The sequence below is a fragment of the Agelaius tricolor genome, unplaced genomic scaffold, assembly GCF_023055355.1.
Source record: "Agelaius tricolor isolate 1412-34295 unplaced genomic scaffold, bAgeTri1.0.p SCAF_37, whole genome shotgun sequence".
In the NCBI taxonomy this organism is placed as follows: Eukaryota; Metazoa; Chordata; class Aves; order Passeriformes; family Icteridae; genus Agelaius; species Agelaius tricolor.
In genome coordinates this window covers 2,856,276-2,871,749 of record NW_027269297.1, presented here as the reverse complement: position 1 = coordinate 2,871,749, position 15,474 = coordinate 2,856,276, and the positions used below count along the sequence as shown (strand labels likewise).

Sequence of the window (15,474 nt, the reverse complement as noted above, 5' to 3'; positions counted from 1 at the left end):
TGAGCCCCTCTGAGCTCTGAGCCAGTCTCTGCAGTGATCTGGGGAGGAGGGGAGGCAAAGGCTTGGGAAATGCCAGCTCCTGGCTGTGTCCCTGGGTGGGAAATGAATTTGTAGAGAATTTGTAAAGCTTTAAGGCATTTACAGCATGGTGTGGCTAAAGCTGATAGGCCAATAAAGATTTATGATATACTGTAATTAGGAAATAGTTGGCTTCTGATTGTGATGCCGTGAATTATAACATCTGGATTGTCTCACCCTTTCCATGGGACTGAAAATAGAATAAAAGTTTTTAAAACACCTCTCAGCTGCCCCATGTCTGGGGCAGAAAAGCACATAATATGGGTCAGAAATGGGTATAATCTGGGGCAGAAAAGGGCATAATCTGGGGCAGAAAAGGGTTTAATCTGGATAAGAAAAGGGCTTAATCTGGGTAAGAAAAGGGTTTAATCTGGGTAAGAAAAGGGCTTAATCTGGGGCAGAGAAGGGCTTAAACTGGGTCAGAAACGGGTATAATCTGGGGAAGAAAAGGACATAGTCTGGGGCAGAAAAAGGTTTAATCTGGGTAAGAAAAGGGTTTAAACTGGGTCAGAGAAGGGCTTAAACTGGGTCAGAGAAGGGTTTAATCGGACATTCCTGCCATGGGTTTTGGGGTGTCTGACACTGCTGTGGAGGTGTCCTGCTCTGGGGGTACATTTGTCTCCCCCCGGGCTGGCCCAAGGACAGCTCTGAGCTGCCCCCGGCTCTGTCCCTCCTGTGCACAGCCCCTGCAGCGCTCCCCTCCCTGCGTGCCCCGGCTCGCTCCAGCCCAGCCCTGGGGCTAAACCCGCCCGGGGGCAGGCAGGGGAAGCCCCCCCGAGGGGAGGCAGGGGGCCAGGCCGGGAGGGCTCCCACCCACCCGGGGAGGCCACCGGAGCCGTGTCCCCTGCCCCGACACGCTGCGCTGGGAGCGAGCCCCGTGCCCCGACACGACGGCTGCAGGTAAAGCCCCGGCGTGCCAGAACCAGCCCTGGCCGCTGGCACGGAGCCCTGACGTGCCAGGGGAGTTATTTATTTGGCGATGAAAGACACACGTTTCGTTGGGAGAAACCACGGCACGGCTGCAGCGCCCTCGGAGCCTCCCTGCACGGCTGCCCCCGGGGCAGGGCGAGGGCTGCAGCCTCAAAACCAACCCCAGAGCCCGGCAGCCTCCGCCTCCCACGCCGGCTGGAGCTGAGCTGCGGCAGAGGCTGGGAAATGAGTGTCACGCTTAGGGAAGCCACGGAGAACCTCGTCCCGCTGCCAGCAGCCTCCAGCCCCGGGGCACGCCACAGCCTGGTGCCTTCTGGCGTTTGCCAGGCACCTCTGGAGCCGGCCCTGCAGCCCAGCTCATCCCATCACACCCCATATCCCATCCCATCCCACCCCATAATCCATCACACCCCATATCCCATCCCATCACACCCCATATCCCATCCCACCCCATATCCCATCACACCCCATATCCCATCCCAGATCCCATCCCAGCGTCCTATCCTTGCTGGGATCAGGGATATTACGCACACACCGATGCCCCACAAGGCTCCCGGGAGCAGGGAGGCTGCAGGTCCCGCCCCAGGGACGAGGCTCGGTGTCACCTCTGCCACCTCCGCGTGGGCTGCTGCCTGTGGAAGTTCCTAGCCCGAAATTAGCAGCTGCTTCACTCCGTAATTAACGGGCTGGTGACTCCCCGGAGATGCCAGAGCAAGGTGTGAGCTCCCAGGGACCCTCCCTGTGCTGCCACCCACCCCCACATCCCTCTGGCATGGACACATCCAGAGGCTCCTGCTGCACCCTGGGCTCTGCCACCCACCCAGGGGCTCCTGCTGCATCCCTGGGCTCTGCCACTCACCCAGGATGGCACCCAGGAGCTCCTGCTGAACCCTGGGCTCTGCCACCCACCCAGGAGCTCCTGCTGCACCCTGGGCTCTGCCACCCACCCAGGAGCTCCTGCTGCACCCTGGGCTCTGCCACTCATCAGGGATTGCACCCAGGGGCTCCTGCTGCATCCCTGGGTGCTGGCACCCCTGGGCTCAGGACCAGCAGCTCCAGCCAGAGCTCCTGCCAGCCACGCTTCAGCTGAGCCCCCAGGAGAAGGGGTCCATGAGAGGCTCCAGGGAAGCATCAGGATCCCAGCATGAGGGAAGAGCTCATCCTGTCCCATGCTGAGAGCACTCATTGCCCTGGGCATGAGAGACACTGTGCAAAACTCCACCCAGTGACATCCTGGCTTCCCAGGACACCCCATCCCTGCCACCCTGGTGATGGTGCCCACGCTGGGCATCCTTGCACAAGGAGGGTGAGCCAGTCCTGCTCCAGCCCACAGAGCAGCTTGGAAACAACTCCCAGCCCACATCTGGGAGGAAGAGGAGGAGGAGGAGGAGGAGGAGAGCAGCTGAAGGGTGTTGACAAACAAACTGGCTGAGTCAGGCAGGAAGATGTCCAAAGCAGGGGGGCAGGAGGAAGCACCGGTCAGAGAGACCTTGGAGAAGGGAATGCAGGATCACACCTGTGCATCACACCTGGCTGCCCTGGCACCCCAAAGCTGGCAGGGACCTGCCTCTGTGACTGCCTGGGGCCCTCCAGCCCCAGCTGGGAAGAAGGGCCCTGCTCCTGAGCCACCCAAGTGACACCTGTGTGCCTCGTGGCTTCTGGGAGACACTGGCACGAGCCTCACAGAGCCCCCACCAAATGGGCTGGGACAGGGCATGGCTGTCCCTGCACAGCACTGTGGGCATGGCAGGGCTTCTCCCACCTCCCTCCTGCCTTTACCCCATTCCCAGGAGGGGCACAGCTCTGGGCCAGGCTCTCCCCAGCAGCTCTGCTGGTCTAAGGAGCTGCAAGCTCAGGAAACACTGCCAAGCCCAAAGAGCTCCTGTCCCTGCAGCAAGCAGGGCTCATGGGGGCCTGGGCAGCAAATCCAAACCCCCCAAATTTGGGAAGACAACTGGGAAAAGCTGCTTGGAGAAGGGCAGGATCCCTCCTGGGGCAGCAGCAGTGGAGAACAGGCCGAGCTAGGCAGGAAAACCCGGAGCTTTCCCCGCCACGTTGCTTTGCATGCCTGACAGCAAGTCGTGCCTTGCCTGTTGGGCTCCAGCCCCTCCCAGCTCCGGGGGCTCCTCAGCCAGCCAGGAGCCCTGGCAGGAGCAGAGAGGTGCTCCAGGAACCCTGTTTGTCCCAGTGTCTCCCAGGGAGTGTCCCAGTACAGGTGTGTGTCCCCCCTGCCCACCCCAGCATGGCACGGGACATGTCCCAGCCCAGGCTCCATAATCCTATTCCACACAAATCTTTTTTTTTCCCCTCATGAAATCTTTTTTTCTCATTAAAAGCCCTCTGCAGTTCCCAAGCATGGGTTAAATCCCACCCTGGGGTAGCAGCTCAGCCCCTGCCAGGGTGCAGCCATCCAGCCTGGCCTTGCAAACACCCAATGCCTGTCCCAGGAGAGACAGATTCCTGCCCAGGAAACCCAGCCAGGCTTCTCCTTGTTATTCTTCAGGATTAGGATCACAGGGGCTTGCACGGGGAGCTATCTGTGCACAGACAATCTCAGCAAGCTCCAGAGAAATTCAGGATGTGCTTTGGATCCAAACACGCCACAGGCAGCCCCGAGCCGGTGCTCAGCCGGGCTGGAACTTTAACTAATGCAAGATGAAAACCCCAGAGCGAGTTCCAAGCTCTCCTTCAAAGCTCAGAAACCTGCTGGCGTCCTGCTGAGCTGCATACCACGTAAGCATTCCTGCCAGGATGGGGCCTGGCAGGGCGGATGGGCTGCACGGCGAGACAGCCGTGCCTGTGCCAGCCCCACGGCAGCTCTTCCCCCGGAGCCCTTGGGGACAAAAGGACTTCAGAGCCACTCCCGTGGCTTTATGGCCGCGACAGAGCAGCGATACGGCGGAGCCACCTCCAAAACATGGGCGCTCCCCAGCCCTTGAGCTGCCGGCCAGACGCACAAGGTCCGGCTCGAAGCCACCCTGGGCTGTGACACCGCTCAGGTGCGGGGGTGGCTTCAGCCACTGGAGCCGAGGGGGTTTTCTGCCAGCCTGGGGAGCTGAAACCAAAGCTGGGACATGAAAGGGCTCGGAGGTCACGTCCTGCCCGCTCCGAAGCCCCGGGGAGCCCAGTGCCAGCATCACGAGTGACGCAAAGGGGCTTGGGCACGGCGACAGGGGGGTGACCCCACTTACAGGGGTCAGGAGTGTCACCACAGAGCCCGGTTAGCAGCGCTGAGCCCCCCAGGCACGGCTTCACACGATCCGTGCTCTGCAGAGCCATCACCCCGCGGCTCCCGGGCAGCTCCGGACAGACAGACAGACAGACAGACATCCTCAGCCGGGGACACACGGCTCTCAATGACCGCATTGTCACCCTGCCCGTCGCACGGAGCGGGCGGGGGCAGTGCCGTGTCCTGCCTGGAGCCAGCCTGGGGTGCAGGCAGCCCAGAACCTCTGAGGGGGGTTCCTAAGATCCTTTCCTAAGGATCTCCCAGCACTGTGAAGGGGGATGAGGCTCATGTACCAGCTAGGGCCAGCATTATTTTTGCATAAATATATATGTAATTATATATATTATATATAATATTATATTATTATTATTATATATAATATATAATATTAGTGCCCGATGACAGCGGTGTCCCTGCGCTTCCAGCATCCCCCCGAGCCCAACTCCCCTCTCCCCTCCATACAGCCTGAGGGGTCCCCGAGCCCCGCCGCCAACACAAACACCCCGGCACAACGCAGCCTTTCATTGGGGAGGCACCAGGGGTACCTGCCTAGCTGTGCCGAGGCAAAACCGCGGGGAAAGTAAAACTTAAAAACTTTCAAGAGCGAGAGAGAGGCGAAGAGCAGAGTGGGGGTCCCGGTAAGACCGAGCGGGGGGGGTTCCCAAAGGGATTGAAGGCAGGATGGGGAGATGCCGGGGATCCCCCCGGGGTGAGCGGAGCGGGGGGCGCGCCGGGGGCTCACCCGCGATGTGCTGGCGGCGACCCTCGTCCAGGTGCGTGGAGACCACATCTCCCATGGCGAGCGGAGCCGGGCCGGGCCGGGCGGCGGGAGGAGCGGCTGGAGGAGGAGGGAAGAGGGAGGAGGAGGAGGAGGAGGAGGAGGAAGAAGCAGAGCTCGGGGCGGCCCGGCAGCACGGCGCCCCACGGCTCCCCCCGGCCACTCCTCCCGCACCGCCCCCGGTCCCGGGGAGAGGCGGCGAGTGTCCCCCGCCGGTAATTAGCGCGGCTAATTACCCAGAGAGGGGAGGATGGGCAGGATGGAGCAGGGGGCCGTGCCCCCGGCCGGGGCTGGGCAGTGCCCGGTGTCCCCCGCAGTGCCACCGGGAGAACCGGCTCCGTGCTGGCATTGCCACCGCCGGGCTCCCATCTACCTGCGCCCAGCAGCCTGACCTTGGTGCCAAACCGGAGAGGGGCGGCACAGCCAGGGGCCCCTCGGGGAGAACGGGATGGGAACGCTCGGGGTGGTTTAAAACCCGCCCCAGCCGCGGGAGCTGCCCCAGGATGGGGCTGGCATCACCCGGGGAGCAGGGGGGGCACACTCCGAGCGGGACACTGAAATGTGTGTGTCTGTGTTTCCCAGCGATCGTGCGAAGTCTCCTCGGAGCCAGCCGGGGAGGAAGGAGCCGGAGGAAGCGCTGGAAAAGCTCCTCCTTCCTCTGGCTGCTGCTGCGGCTCCGTTCCCAAGCGCAACAGGCGGAAACAGCCCGCAGGATCCCGCGGCGCTGCCCGGGCACATCCATGGGGAGGGGAGGGAAGGAAAGGAAAGGAAAGGAAAGGCCCCGCCGCCCTCATTCCCAGAGCCCGGGCACCGCCAGCAGCTCGGGGTGTGACCGAGGGAGGAAGAGGAGGAGGAGGAGGAAGGAGGACGTGCTGGCGTGCCCAGAAAGTTCAAGCCGTTCCCAGCTGCGGGGAGGCTCCGGGGAGTCGCTGCCGAGGGGGATGCACGCCTTGGGATGGCTCGGGGTCCCTGGATGCTCCCAGAGCTCAGCTTGGCTCGGTGTGGGGCAGCCAGCGTGGAAACGGCTCCAGGAGGCTTTTCCTGGGCTGGCCTTGTTTACCCGGCAGCGGTGGCAGGGAGGGAGGGAGGGAGGGCTGGAAGTGGCCGGGCTGGGAGCGAGGCATCCTGTTTATCCTCCTGAAATAGCTGCCCTCGGCGGGGCTGGGCAGGGGGCGGCAGGATGGGCACAGCCCTCGCTCCCCGCCCGCTGCCACCGCCAGCCCTGCCCTGCGGCGCTGCCACCACCCGGGGGACACCAGCGGGTCCTCGCCGTGCCCGGGGGATGCCACCCACCCTGCAGCCCAAAATGCTCCTTTTGGGCGCGGCGTGCCCGTGCCAAGCTCTGCCCGAGCCGGACACTCCCCATGTGGCCAAAAAACATCAGCGCATCGAGTGGCACCCAGATGCCACCTGCATTTGTCGCAGCTCCCTCTCCCCCCAGGGATGGCCACTGTGCACCAGCCCTTTCCATCCTAACACTGTTCTCACCCCTCCGACTCATTCCAATAGGAAAATAATTCCAAAGCTGGAATATTTCCTTTTTTATGTCCTTTTCTATCCCTTTTTTCCCCCCTGAGATGCTCTATAAGAAGGTTTTGCCTTTTCATAGGGCTTGTTTGCAGTTTGTTTGCCTGGCCCGAATGCTGCTGGTACCAAGGGATTCTCGTGGGAAATTTATCTGCAGAAAAATCTCATTTCCAACAGAAAATTGTTCCACTGGAGGCTTTTAAACACTTTCCCCAGTGCTGATCCCCGAGGAGTCTGGCTGTGAATTAATTTGAAATTCTGTCTTAGTGGGCTGATGGTATTTAAGAGGCGATGAAAATGCATCCACCCTCTTCAAATTGAAAAGAAATGGGAATATCTATCCATGTAAATAACTTCATTATTAGAAACCAAGCTTCATCCCTTCCAAAAAAGCAATGTATGGAATATGATTTAGGCAGGGCACACAGAATTCTGCTAAATAAACCAAGTAAGTGGTTAAAAAGCCTTATTTTTGAAAAATTAATCCACACAGGCACAGGAGCACTTGAGTCATCACTGCCTCTTTTTCCTACTGGTGTGTTTCTTAAATAAATAAATAAAACCTGAATGAAGAGGTAAAAAATAGACAGCATTGATCTTGTTGATTTGCAAACAGGAAGGGAATGTTTGTGGCACACAGAAATAGCCTGTCAGCAGAGCCTGGAGCTGTCCCACAGACACACAGGCTGCTTTTGGGGCTCCAAAAACCACCTGAGGGTGGGCACCATGTCCTGGCCCCACCAGGCAGTGCCACGTGGGGACACAGCAGGGAGCTTTTGGCACAGGCTGCCCGGTGCCAGAGACAGGCTCAGCTGCCAAAGCTTGGGCCAGGAAAGTAAAGAAGTTGTCTGAAAGGTTTTGTTTGGACTGGAGACATTTGGGAGCTCAAATCTCAGCAGGTGAGCACATTTTGGTTTATTCCTACAGGGTCATGTGCACAGGGGATTGTCCCCAACGTGCTCCTGGTCAGGATTTCCTTCATCCCTGCCACCCTGATGGGTGTCTGAGGATGATGAGGATGGGAACAGGGATGGGGATGGTTTATCCTTCCTCTCCAGCACATTTTGGTTTATTCCCACATGGTCATGTGCAGAGGGGATTGTCCCCAACATGCTCCTGGTCAGGATTTCCTTCATCCCTGCCACCCTGATGGGTGTCTGAGGATGATGAGGATGGGAACAGGGATGGGGATGGTTTATCCTTCCTCTCCAGCACATTTTGGTTTATTCCCGCATGGTCATGTGCACAGGGGATTGTCCCCAACATGCTCCTAGTCAGGGTTTCCTTCATCCCCACTGCCCCAGTGGCTGCCCCAGGAGGATGAGGATGATGATGGCGATGGGCATGGGGATGGTTTGTCCTTCCTCTCTGGCACATTTTGGTTTATTCCCACATGGCTACATGCAGAGGGCATTGTCCTCAATGTGCTCCTGGTCAGGATTTCCTTCATCCCTGCCACCCTGCTGGGTGCCCGGGGAGGATGGGATGGGGATGGGGATGGGGATGGGGATGGTTTGTCCTTCCTCTCCAGCACATTTTGGTTTATTCCCCCATAGTTATGTGCAGAGGGGATTGTCCCCAACATGCTCCTGGTCAGGATTTCCTTCATTCCTGCCACCCTGAGGGGTGTCTGAGGAGGATGGGGAGGGAATGGTTTGTCCTTCCTCTCCAGCTGCAGCCTCTGGGAGCCCAGCCTGGCCCTGCTCAGGCACTGAGCCCATCCTGCTGAGCACAAAAGGTGCACACACAGCCCCCCAGTGCCCTCCTGTCTCCCTCCTGCCTCCATCCTTCCCAAGGATGTCTTTAAATCCATCCCCCTTTGCAGGCTCAGCTCCCAGCTCCCTGCTCTGACTCCCCACATCCTCTGCAAAGGCTCCAGGTAAAGCAGGATCCAGGAGGACAAACCAGCAGTGCCAGCAGCACAAGTGATGCCCAAATGGCTTTGTCACACCCTGTCCTGGGCCTGTCCCACGTGCTGGGGCTCCGAGGGACCTGGCACAGACGTCCCTCCCATCAGAGGCTGTGCAGTGTTGGGAGTTGTACAGAATTGCAGGCTAATAAAGTGTAATCATGCCAGCTAATTACATCTCACGGAAGAGATGGAAATAATGCTTATCTGCCTAGAGCTGATGAATTATCTATCCCAGCTTGGAAATGAAGGATTTCCCTGTGAATACAGCCGAGGAGAATAAACACTCCTGTGATTTCAAGCAGCTCCTGGGATGGTGGAGATGGCAGCAGTGAGGTGAGGTAGTTCCCACATTATTAAAGCCTTCAAAGCCTTCAGTGCATTAGTCCATCATGACGAGCAAAGTGTTCCATGCCTGTCCTTCCCCCTCCCAGGACTTCTGGATGGTTCTGATGCCACAATCCATGGCTGTGACAAAGCATTTTTTTTTTAAAGTTGATTATGTGGGGTATTTTTTCTGCTCACAGCAGTCAAACCAAGCCTGACAGGGGCTGTGTGCTCAGCTCCCTGCCCTCCTGCCCCTCAGCTGGCCCCTCTGGATTCAGTGCCTCTGAGGGGGGATCATCCCACCTTGTTCCCGTTGGATTTTCCACGAGCACGGTGTAGAACTGAGCTCTCGGCAGCAGAGGTGCTGGAGGCACCTGCAGAGAGCCCAGAACGGGCTGTTCCCAAGCTCTCTCCTCCTCCAGGATCCTGCTGGATTCCTGCAGCCGCTGAGCACTGCAGGACAAATCTCCAGCCCGGTAAATGTTTATTTCCCCCTCACCCACACCGGGAGCAATCAGTGGAGTTTTCCTTCCACTCTCAGTGACCCTGGCACAGGGATCTGTTTCCACCTCACCAGATCACCGGGAAACCCGATCGCCGTGGAGGTGGGGGGGTTTGAGGGCAGGAGCTGCAGCCGAGGGAAGGTCGGGGTGTCCCTCAGAGCTGGGCTCAGGTCCCCATCCACAGGGTGGGGGTAGAAACCCACCTGGGGTCACCCCTGAGGCCCCGGGGGTGTCCTTGTTAAGGGACCCGCTGTGCCCTGGGGTCCGAGCAGCCCAGGCTGGGCAGGAGGGAGAAGCAGCGGCAGAGAAGGGGGTGGAGGTGCCCTCCTGCTCTCGGTGCAATTAACAGCAGCGTGATTGCAGCAATAAAACTTTGCAATGCTGATAAAGGCGAGGGCAGCCGTGCCCAGCCCCGCGAGGTGATGCCGTGCCCGCAGGCTGCTGCACCCTCCGTCCCGCTGCTGACTCCAGCGCTGCGCTCCCGATAACAGCGTCATTAACCTCTGCTGAATCAGGCCTGCCTCCAGCGGCTTCTGCTGAATCAGGGCTGCATCCGTCAGCTCCCGTCTGAACACGGAGCTCTGAGCGGGATCCGTCAGCTCCAGCCTGAACACGGAGCTCTGAGCGGGATCCGTCAGCTCCAGCCCGGGCACGGAGCTCTGAGCGGGATCCGTCAGCTCCAGTCTGAACACGGAGCTCTGAGCGGGATCCGTCAGCTCCAGTCTGAACACGGAGCTCTGAGTGGGATCCATCGGCTCCAGCCTGAACACGGAGCTCTGAGCAGGGTCCATCAGCTCCAAATCCCAGCTCCAGCCCAGGCACGGAGCTCTGAGCGGGATCCGTCAGCTCCAGTCTGAACACGGAGCTCTGAGCGGGATCCATCAGCTCCAAATCCCAGCTCCAGCCTGGACACGAAGCTCTGAGCGGGATCCATCAGCTCCAAATCCCAGCTCCAGCCCGGGCACGGAGCTCTGAGCGGGATCCATCAGCTCCAGTCTGAACACGGAGCTCTGAGTGGGGTTCATCAGCTCCAGCCCCACTCCAGCCCCAGCTCCAGCCCCAGCTCCAGCCCAGGCACGGAGCTCTGAGCGGGATCCATCAGCTCCAGCCAGGGCACAGAGCTCTGAGCGGGATCCATCAGCTCCAGCCCCAGCTCCAGCCGCAGCTCCAGCCCCAGCTCCAGCCCGGGCACGGAGCTCTGAGCAGAGGGGTGGCACTGACTGAGGAACACCTGGGGACCCCCAAACCCCCCAAGGCGGTGCCAGGGGGACGGGCAGCACAGGGCGGGGCTGCCACCCCAGCCTCACCCCCGGTGGGGGAGCACCCAGCGCCCACCAGCGCCCCAGGGCAGAGAGCGGCCGGCGGGGCCGGGGGAGCGCAGCCCGCGGGGCGGAGGGCACGGGGGACAGGAGGAAGAGGAGGGAGGCTCCTGCGGACCAGCATTCCCCTCTGCTGGTCGGCACTGGGATAACTGGTGGCCGCCAGCCAGGCGTTGGCAGGGAGCTGAGACCGGCTCGGTGCAGCCTGCGGAGGGTGCGACAGACTGGCGACATTGGCACCGGCGTGGCACGGGGCACGGGGTGCGGGCAGCGGCGTGGGCACCGGGCTGAGCACGGGGAATGAGCACGGGGACGGGCACCGGCATGGCATGGGACATGGAACATGCACTGACATGGCATGGGACATGGGATAGGCTCTGATATGGGACATGGGACATGGGGCATGGGGCATGGGACAGGCACTGACATGGCATGGGACATGGGATAGGCTCTGACAAGGGATATGGGACATGGGACACGGGGCATGGGACAGGCACTGACATGGCATGGGACATGGGATAGGCTCTGACAAGGGATATGGGACATGGGACACAGGACATGGGACAGGCACTGACATGGGATATGGGACATGGGACAGACACTGACATGGCATGGGATATGGAATATGGGACATGGGACAGGCACTGACATGGGATATGGGACATGGGACAGACACTGACATGGCATGGGACATGGGATATGGAATCTGGGACATGGGACAGGCATTGACATGGGATATGGGACACAGGATATAGGATATGGGACAGGCACTGGCGTGGCATGGGATATGGGACATGGAGCATGGAACAGGAACTAGCATGGCATGGGACATAGGGCATAGGACATGGGACATGGGACATGGGAGAGGAGCTAGCATGGCATGGGACATGGGACAGACACTGACATGGCATGGGACAGGCACAGGCAGGACAGCCTGGGCACTGGGATGAGCGCAGGGAACGGGCATGGGCACTGCCATGGCATGGATGTGGCCCTGGCTCTGCTCCTTGCTCTGGGATAATGGCAGGAGTGGTTTTCTGCCCCACTCCCAAACCCTGGGCAAGTGCAGGGGTGGTGCTGGGTCACAGCTCTGCCATTTGCACCAGGGAAAGGAAAAATCCCATGTCTGAGCAATGCTGAACAGCTGGAAACAGGGAAAAAAACCCCAGAGCACCAGAGTGGGCCCTGCCTGCACCTCAGCAGGGTCTGCCCAGCCATCACTGCCCCAGCACAAACACCAGCTCCTGGGATGATTTAACCCCCAGCAGCTGCACCCCAAGCAGCTTATGGGGACACAGCCAAAGGGTGACACTGAATTGTATTTGCTGGGAATGCCTTGACAAAGGCAGGAATGATACATCTGACTCCATGTTCTCAGAAGACTAATTTATTACTTTATAAATATAATATATTCATAAATATATTTATATATTATATTTAAAATGTATTATATTATAAATATATTTGTACATTATATTTGTAATTATAAATATATTTATATTATATTAATATTATGTTTATAATTTATTACTTTATATTACTATATTATATTAAAGAAAACTATTCTAACTATACTAAAGAATACAGAAAGGATACTCACTAAATGTTAAAAAGGTAATAATGAAAACTCCTGATTCTCTCCAGAGTCCTGACACAGCTTGGCCCTGATTGGCCAAAGAGTGAAAACAACTCCCAGCAGAATGCAATGGAACAATCACCTGTGGGTGAACAATCTCCAAACACATTCCACATGTGAGCACAGCACAGGAGAAGCAAATGAGATGAGAATTGTTTTCCTTTTCTCTGAGGCCTCTCAGCTTCCCAGGAGAATCCTGGGTGAAGAGATATTTTCAGAGACTGTGAGTGCCACAACATTGTGCCCTCCCTGTCCCTACCAGTCCCTTCCCCTGGGACACGTTCCCAGGACCAGGCATTGAAGAGCCAGCATTGCCTCTGCCTGCACTCAGGGGGTAGAAGTGCCTCCCCATCCCAGATCCCAGACCATGAATGCACTCCTCAGTGGATGCTGGATACTCTCACACCCTCCCAGAGTGTCCTAAAATCCCAAATATTCCGGAGGAGCCCCTAGGGAGGATGGTCAGCACATCAGCAGGAGCTGCCAGTGTCTCCCCCTTCAGCCCCAGGACTCAGAAGATTGTGGGGCACCCCCATTTCTGCCAGTTAAACACATGTCCAGCGTCTTAACAGGTTCTAACTGAATTTTTGAGGGTGAAAAAGCCCAGAGCGAGGCCTCCTGGCCTAGACTCCTAAGGAGAGAACCAGGAAGGAGGGATCAGGATGTGGCCCCAAGGCTGCTGGGGGAGGCATCTCTGACATCAACTTCCCCTTGGTACCACAGACATCCTTGCACTTGTCTGTCAGGAAAACCACGCTGAGCCAGCTCTGGCCCCAAGGCCAGTCCCCTCTCTGGCCTCCCAGATCCCTGCTACTTCCCTGAGCTCCATCCCACACCAACAGCCACTGGTGCAGGGCTCAGTTGCCAGACCTGGCCATCCCAATTTCCATGATTTGGACCAAAACAGCACAGGATGGAGTGAGGGGAGCAGCCACCACCTCTCCCCATCCACTCTGATGCTCCTTCCCAGCTCTGTGTGGAAAGGGGGCTGAAGAAAAGCCCTTTCCCTTCCCAGCTGTTGTGGGGCTGTCCAGCCCCAGCTCCTCACCCACATTCCCCAAGCAGGGAAAGGCTTCTGGGGGTCCCAGAGCAGCCCACAGTCCCTGCTTGGAGGGAGTTCTGGGGCATTTTGCACTCCAGCAGGTCCTGGGTGCCAGGATGGGGCCTGCCCATGCTGGAGCTGTGTTGGCAGGAAGGGTCTCCAAACCCCTCCATGTTCCCATCCCTGCTGTGTCCCCCAAAGCCTCCATGCCCACGTTGACACCTTCCCCAGGCAGCTGTGGAGTGGGTAGCTTGGTTCCCAGCTTGGTTCCCAGCTTGGTTCCCAGTTTTTCCAGTGAGACAAATGCCACTCTTGTAGCAATGTACCTGAACAACTCACCAGCCACACTGCTTGTAACTGTTCTTATCAGAATTTTATCAAAATACTGTACAAAGTTACTAAAACATCGACTGTACTAAAATAAGAATGAAGAGGCTGAGAAACTGAATACCAAGATCACAAGAACTAAATAACAGAAGACCATGAAACACCTAAACTGTAACCAATCACAGACACTAAGAAATTGAAACAGAAAACGAGAGAGCAAGACAAAAAAACCAATCAAGAAGTGTATAATTAGTAGTTTGTAAAATCTATAGAAGCGTGTGTAATATAAACAACAAACAGCTTCTGCTTAGTCAGTTATTCAAAAGTCCCAGATTCCCCACACACTCTTTCCTTATTTATATTTTCTACCAGGTGTGATGGATGCAAGAGAGCTGCCAGGGAGCTGACTGTCCCCAGGTGTCACCATGATATTTTCTGAAAAATCCCTTTGCTAGGATTTTTCTCCTGAGAAGCTGAGAAGCCTCAGAAAAGAAATGCAAACAATAATTATCTGATTGCTTGGAATGTGGTCTGGAGGTTGCTTACCAAGAGGTGAATCTTTGATTGTTCCATGTGAATTGTTTTTAATTAATGACCAATCCCAGTCCAGCTGTGTCAGGACTCTGGTCAGTCACAGGTTTTTATTATTAATTCTTTTCCAGCCTTCTGCCTGTATCCTTTATATAAACTATATATATATATATATATATAGTTTATACACTATATATAGTTTTATTTTTATATATAAAGTGTATTTATATATACTTTATATATAAAAGTATATATATATTTATACTTATTTATATCTATTTATATTTATTTTAATATTTATTTATATTTATTTTATATATAAAGTATATTTTAATAAATATAATATAATAATATTATTTATTATATTTATAGATTATATTTATATTTTATAATATAGCATTTTACTATTATTATATTATAATATAATATATTAATGTAATAAACCAGTCTTCTGAGAACTTGGAGTCAGATTCTCATCTCTCACCTTGTCCTGAGGACCCTCACAACACCACAACACCCAAGGGCAAGGGGACACATCCTGGGGACGTTGGGGACCCCCTCTGGCAGGGTCCAGCTCTCCTGCAGCTCCCTGGGGCTTTTCCTGCAGCCCAGCACTGCTCAGCCTCCATGGGCAGCCTGGCAGGGAGATGGAGCAGCAGTATAAATACCTCACTCCTAAATAGCCTCTGGTATTTATAGCCTGCCTTGGCACCGAGTGCAGGCTCTGACAGACTCATCTTGGGATTATTTTTAAGGAAGTGTGGAGGAGAGCAGGTTTTGGAGTGAAGGATTGGGGCTGGGGGCTGCCTGACCTGGGGCTGCTGGGGCTGGATGCAGCCAGGCTGTTGTCACTCTGTGCAGGGCTGTCAGGGGTAGGATGGTCAGGATGGATGGAGATGAGAGATCTCTGGAGCCAGGGCTGGAACTTGGGGTTTATTGCAAAGGGCCTGGGGGCAGGGCCCTGCTGGGAGCTGCCAGGCACAGCTCAGAGCAGGACTGAGAGAAGAGAGGGGGAGAGAGGATGAGAGGGTGAGAGAGTAAAAGGGTAAGAGAGTGAGGTTCCCATTACAATACAATAAATCTTCTTCTGTGTTGAATATTCTGATTCTCACTTACCAATCCAGTACAAGATACAAATCCTACAGCATTTCCATACAGCCTATAAGAATCATTCCATCACCATCCTGTGTTACATTTTAAACCCTACAAACTCCTCTTTGGGCCCCTTCTGCCAAGCTGGCAGGGTCTGCTCTGCCCCTTGGGCCTGTCTGCAAGCAGAGGGTGTTGTTCCATCCAAAGGGGATCACCTTCAGCAGCCACACCATTGTTTTCCAGTTG

At 56.3% G+C, this 15,474-nt stretch overlaps 1 protein-coding gene across 3 annotated transcripts in view; it reads right to left on the bottom strand.

Annotated features, from left to right (window-relative positions):
* The window catches only part of NIBAN2 (niban apoptosis regulator 2), a 38,193-nt gene extending 32,614 nt beyond the window's left edge, over positions 1-5,579 (bottom strand). For 2 of the 3 annotated variants that reach the window (XM_071453795.1, XM_071453793.1), the window contains exon 1: positions 4,980-5,579. In XM_071453795.1, the coding sequence (XP_071309896.1) occupies positions 4,980-5,034 (55 nt within the window). In that variant the 5' untranslated portion in view covers positions 5,035-5,579. The remainder of the gene's footprint in view (positions 1-4,979) is intronic. The other variant, XM_071453792.1, reaches the window with a different exon arrangement.
* Between the last annotated feature and the right edge of the window lie 9,895 nt (positions 5,580-15,474).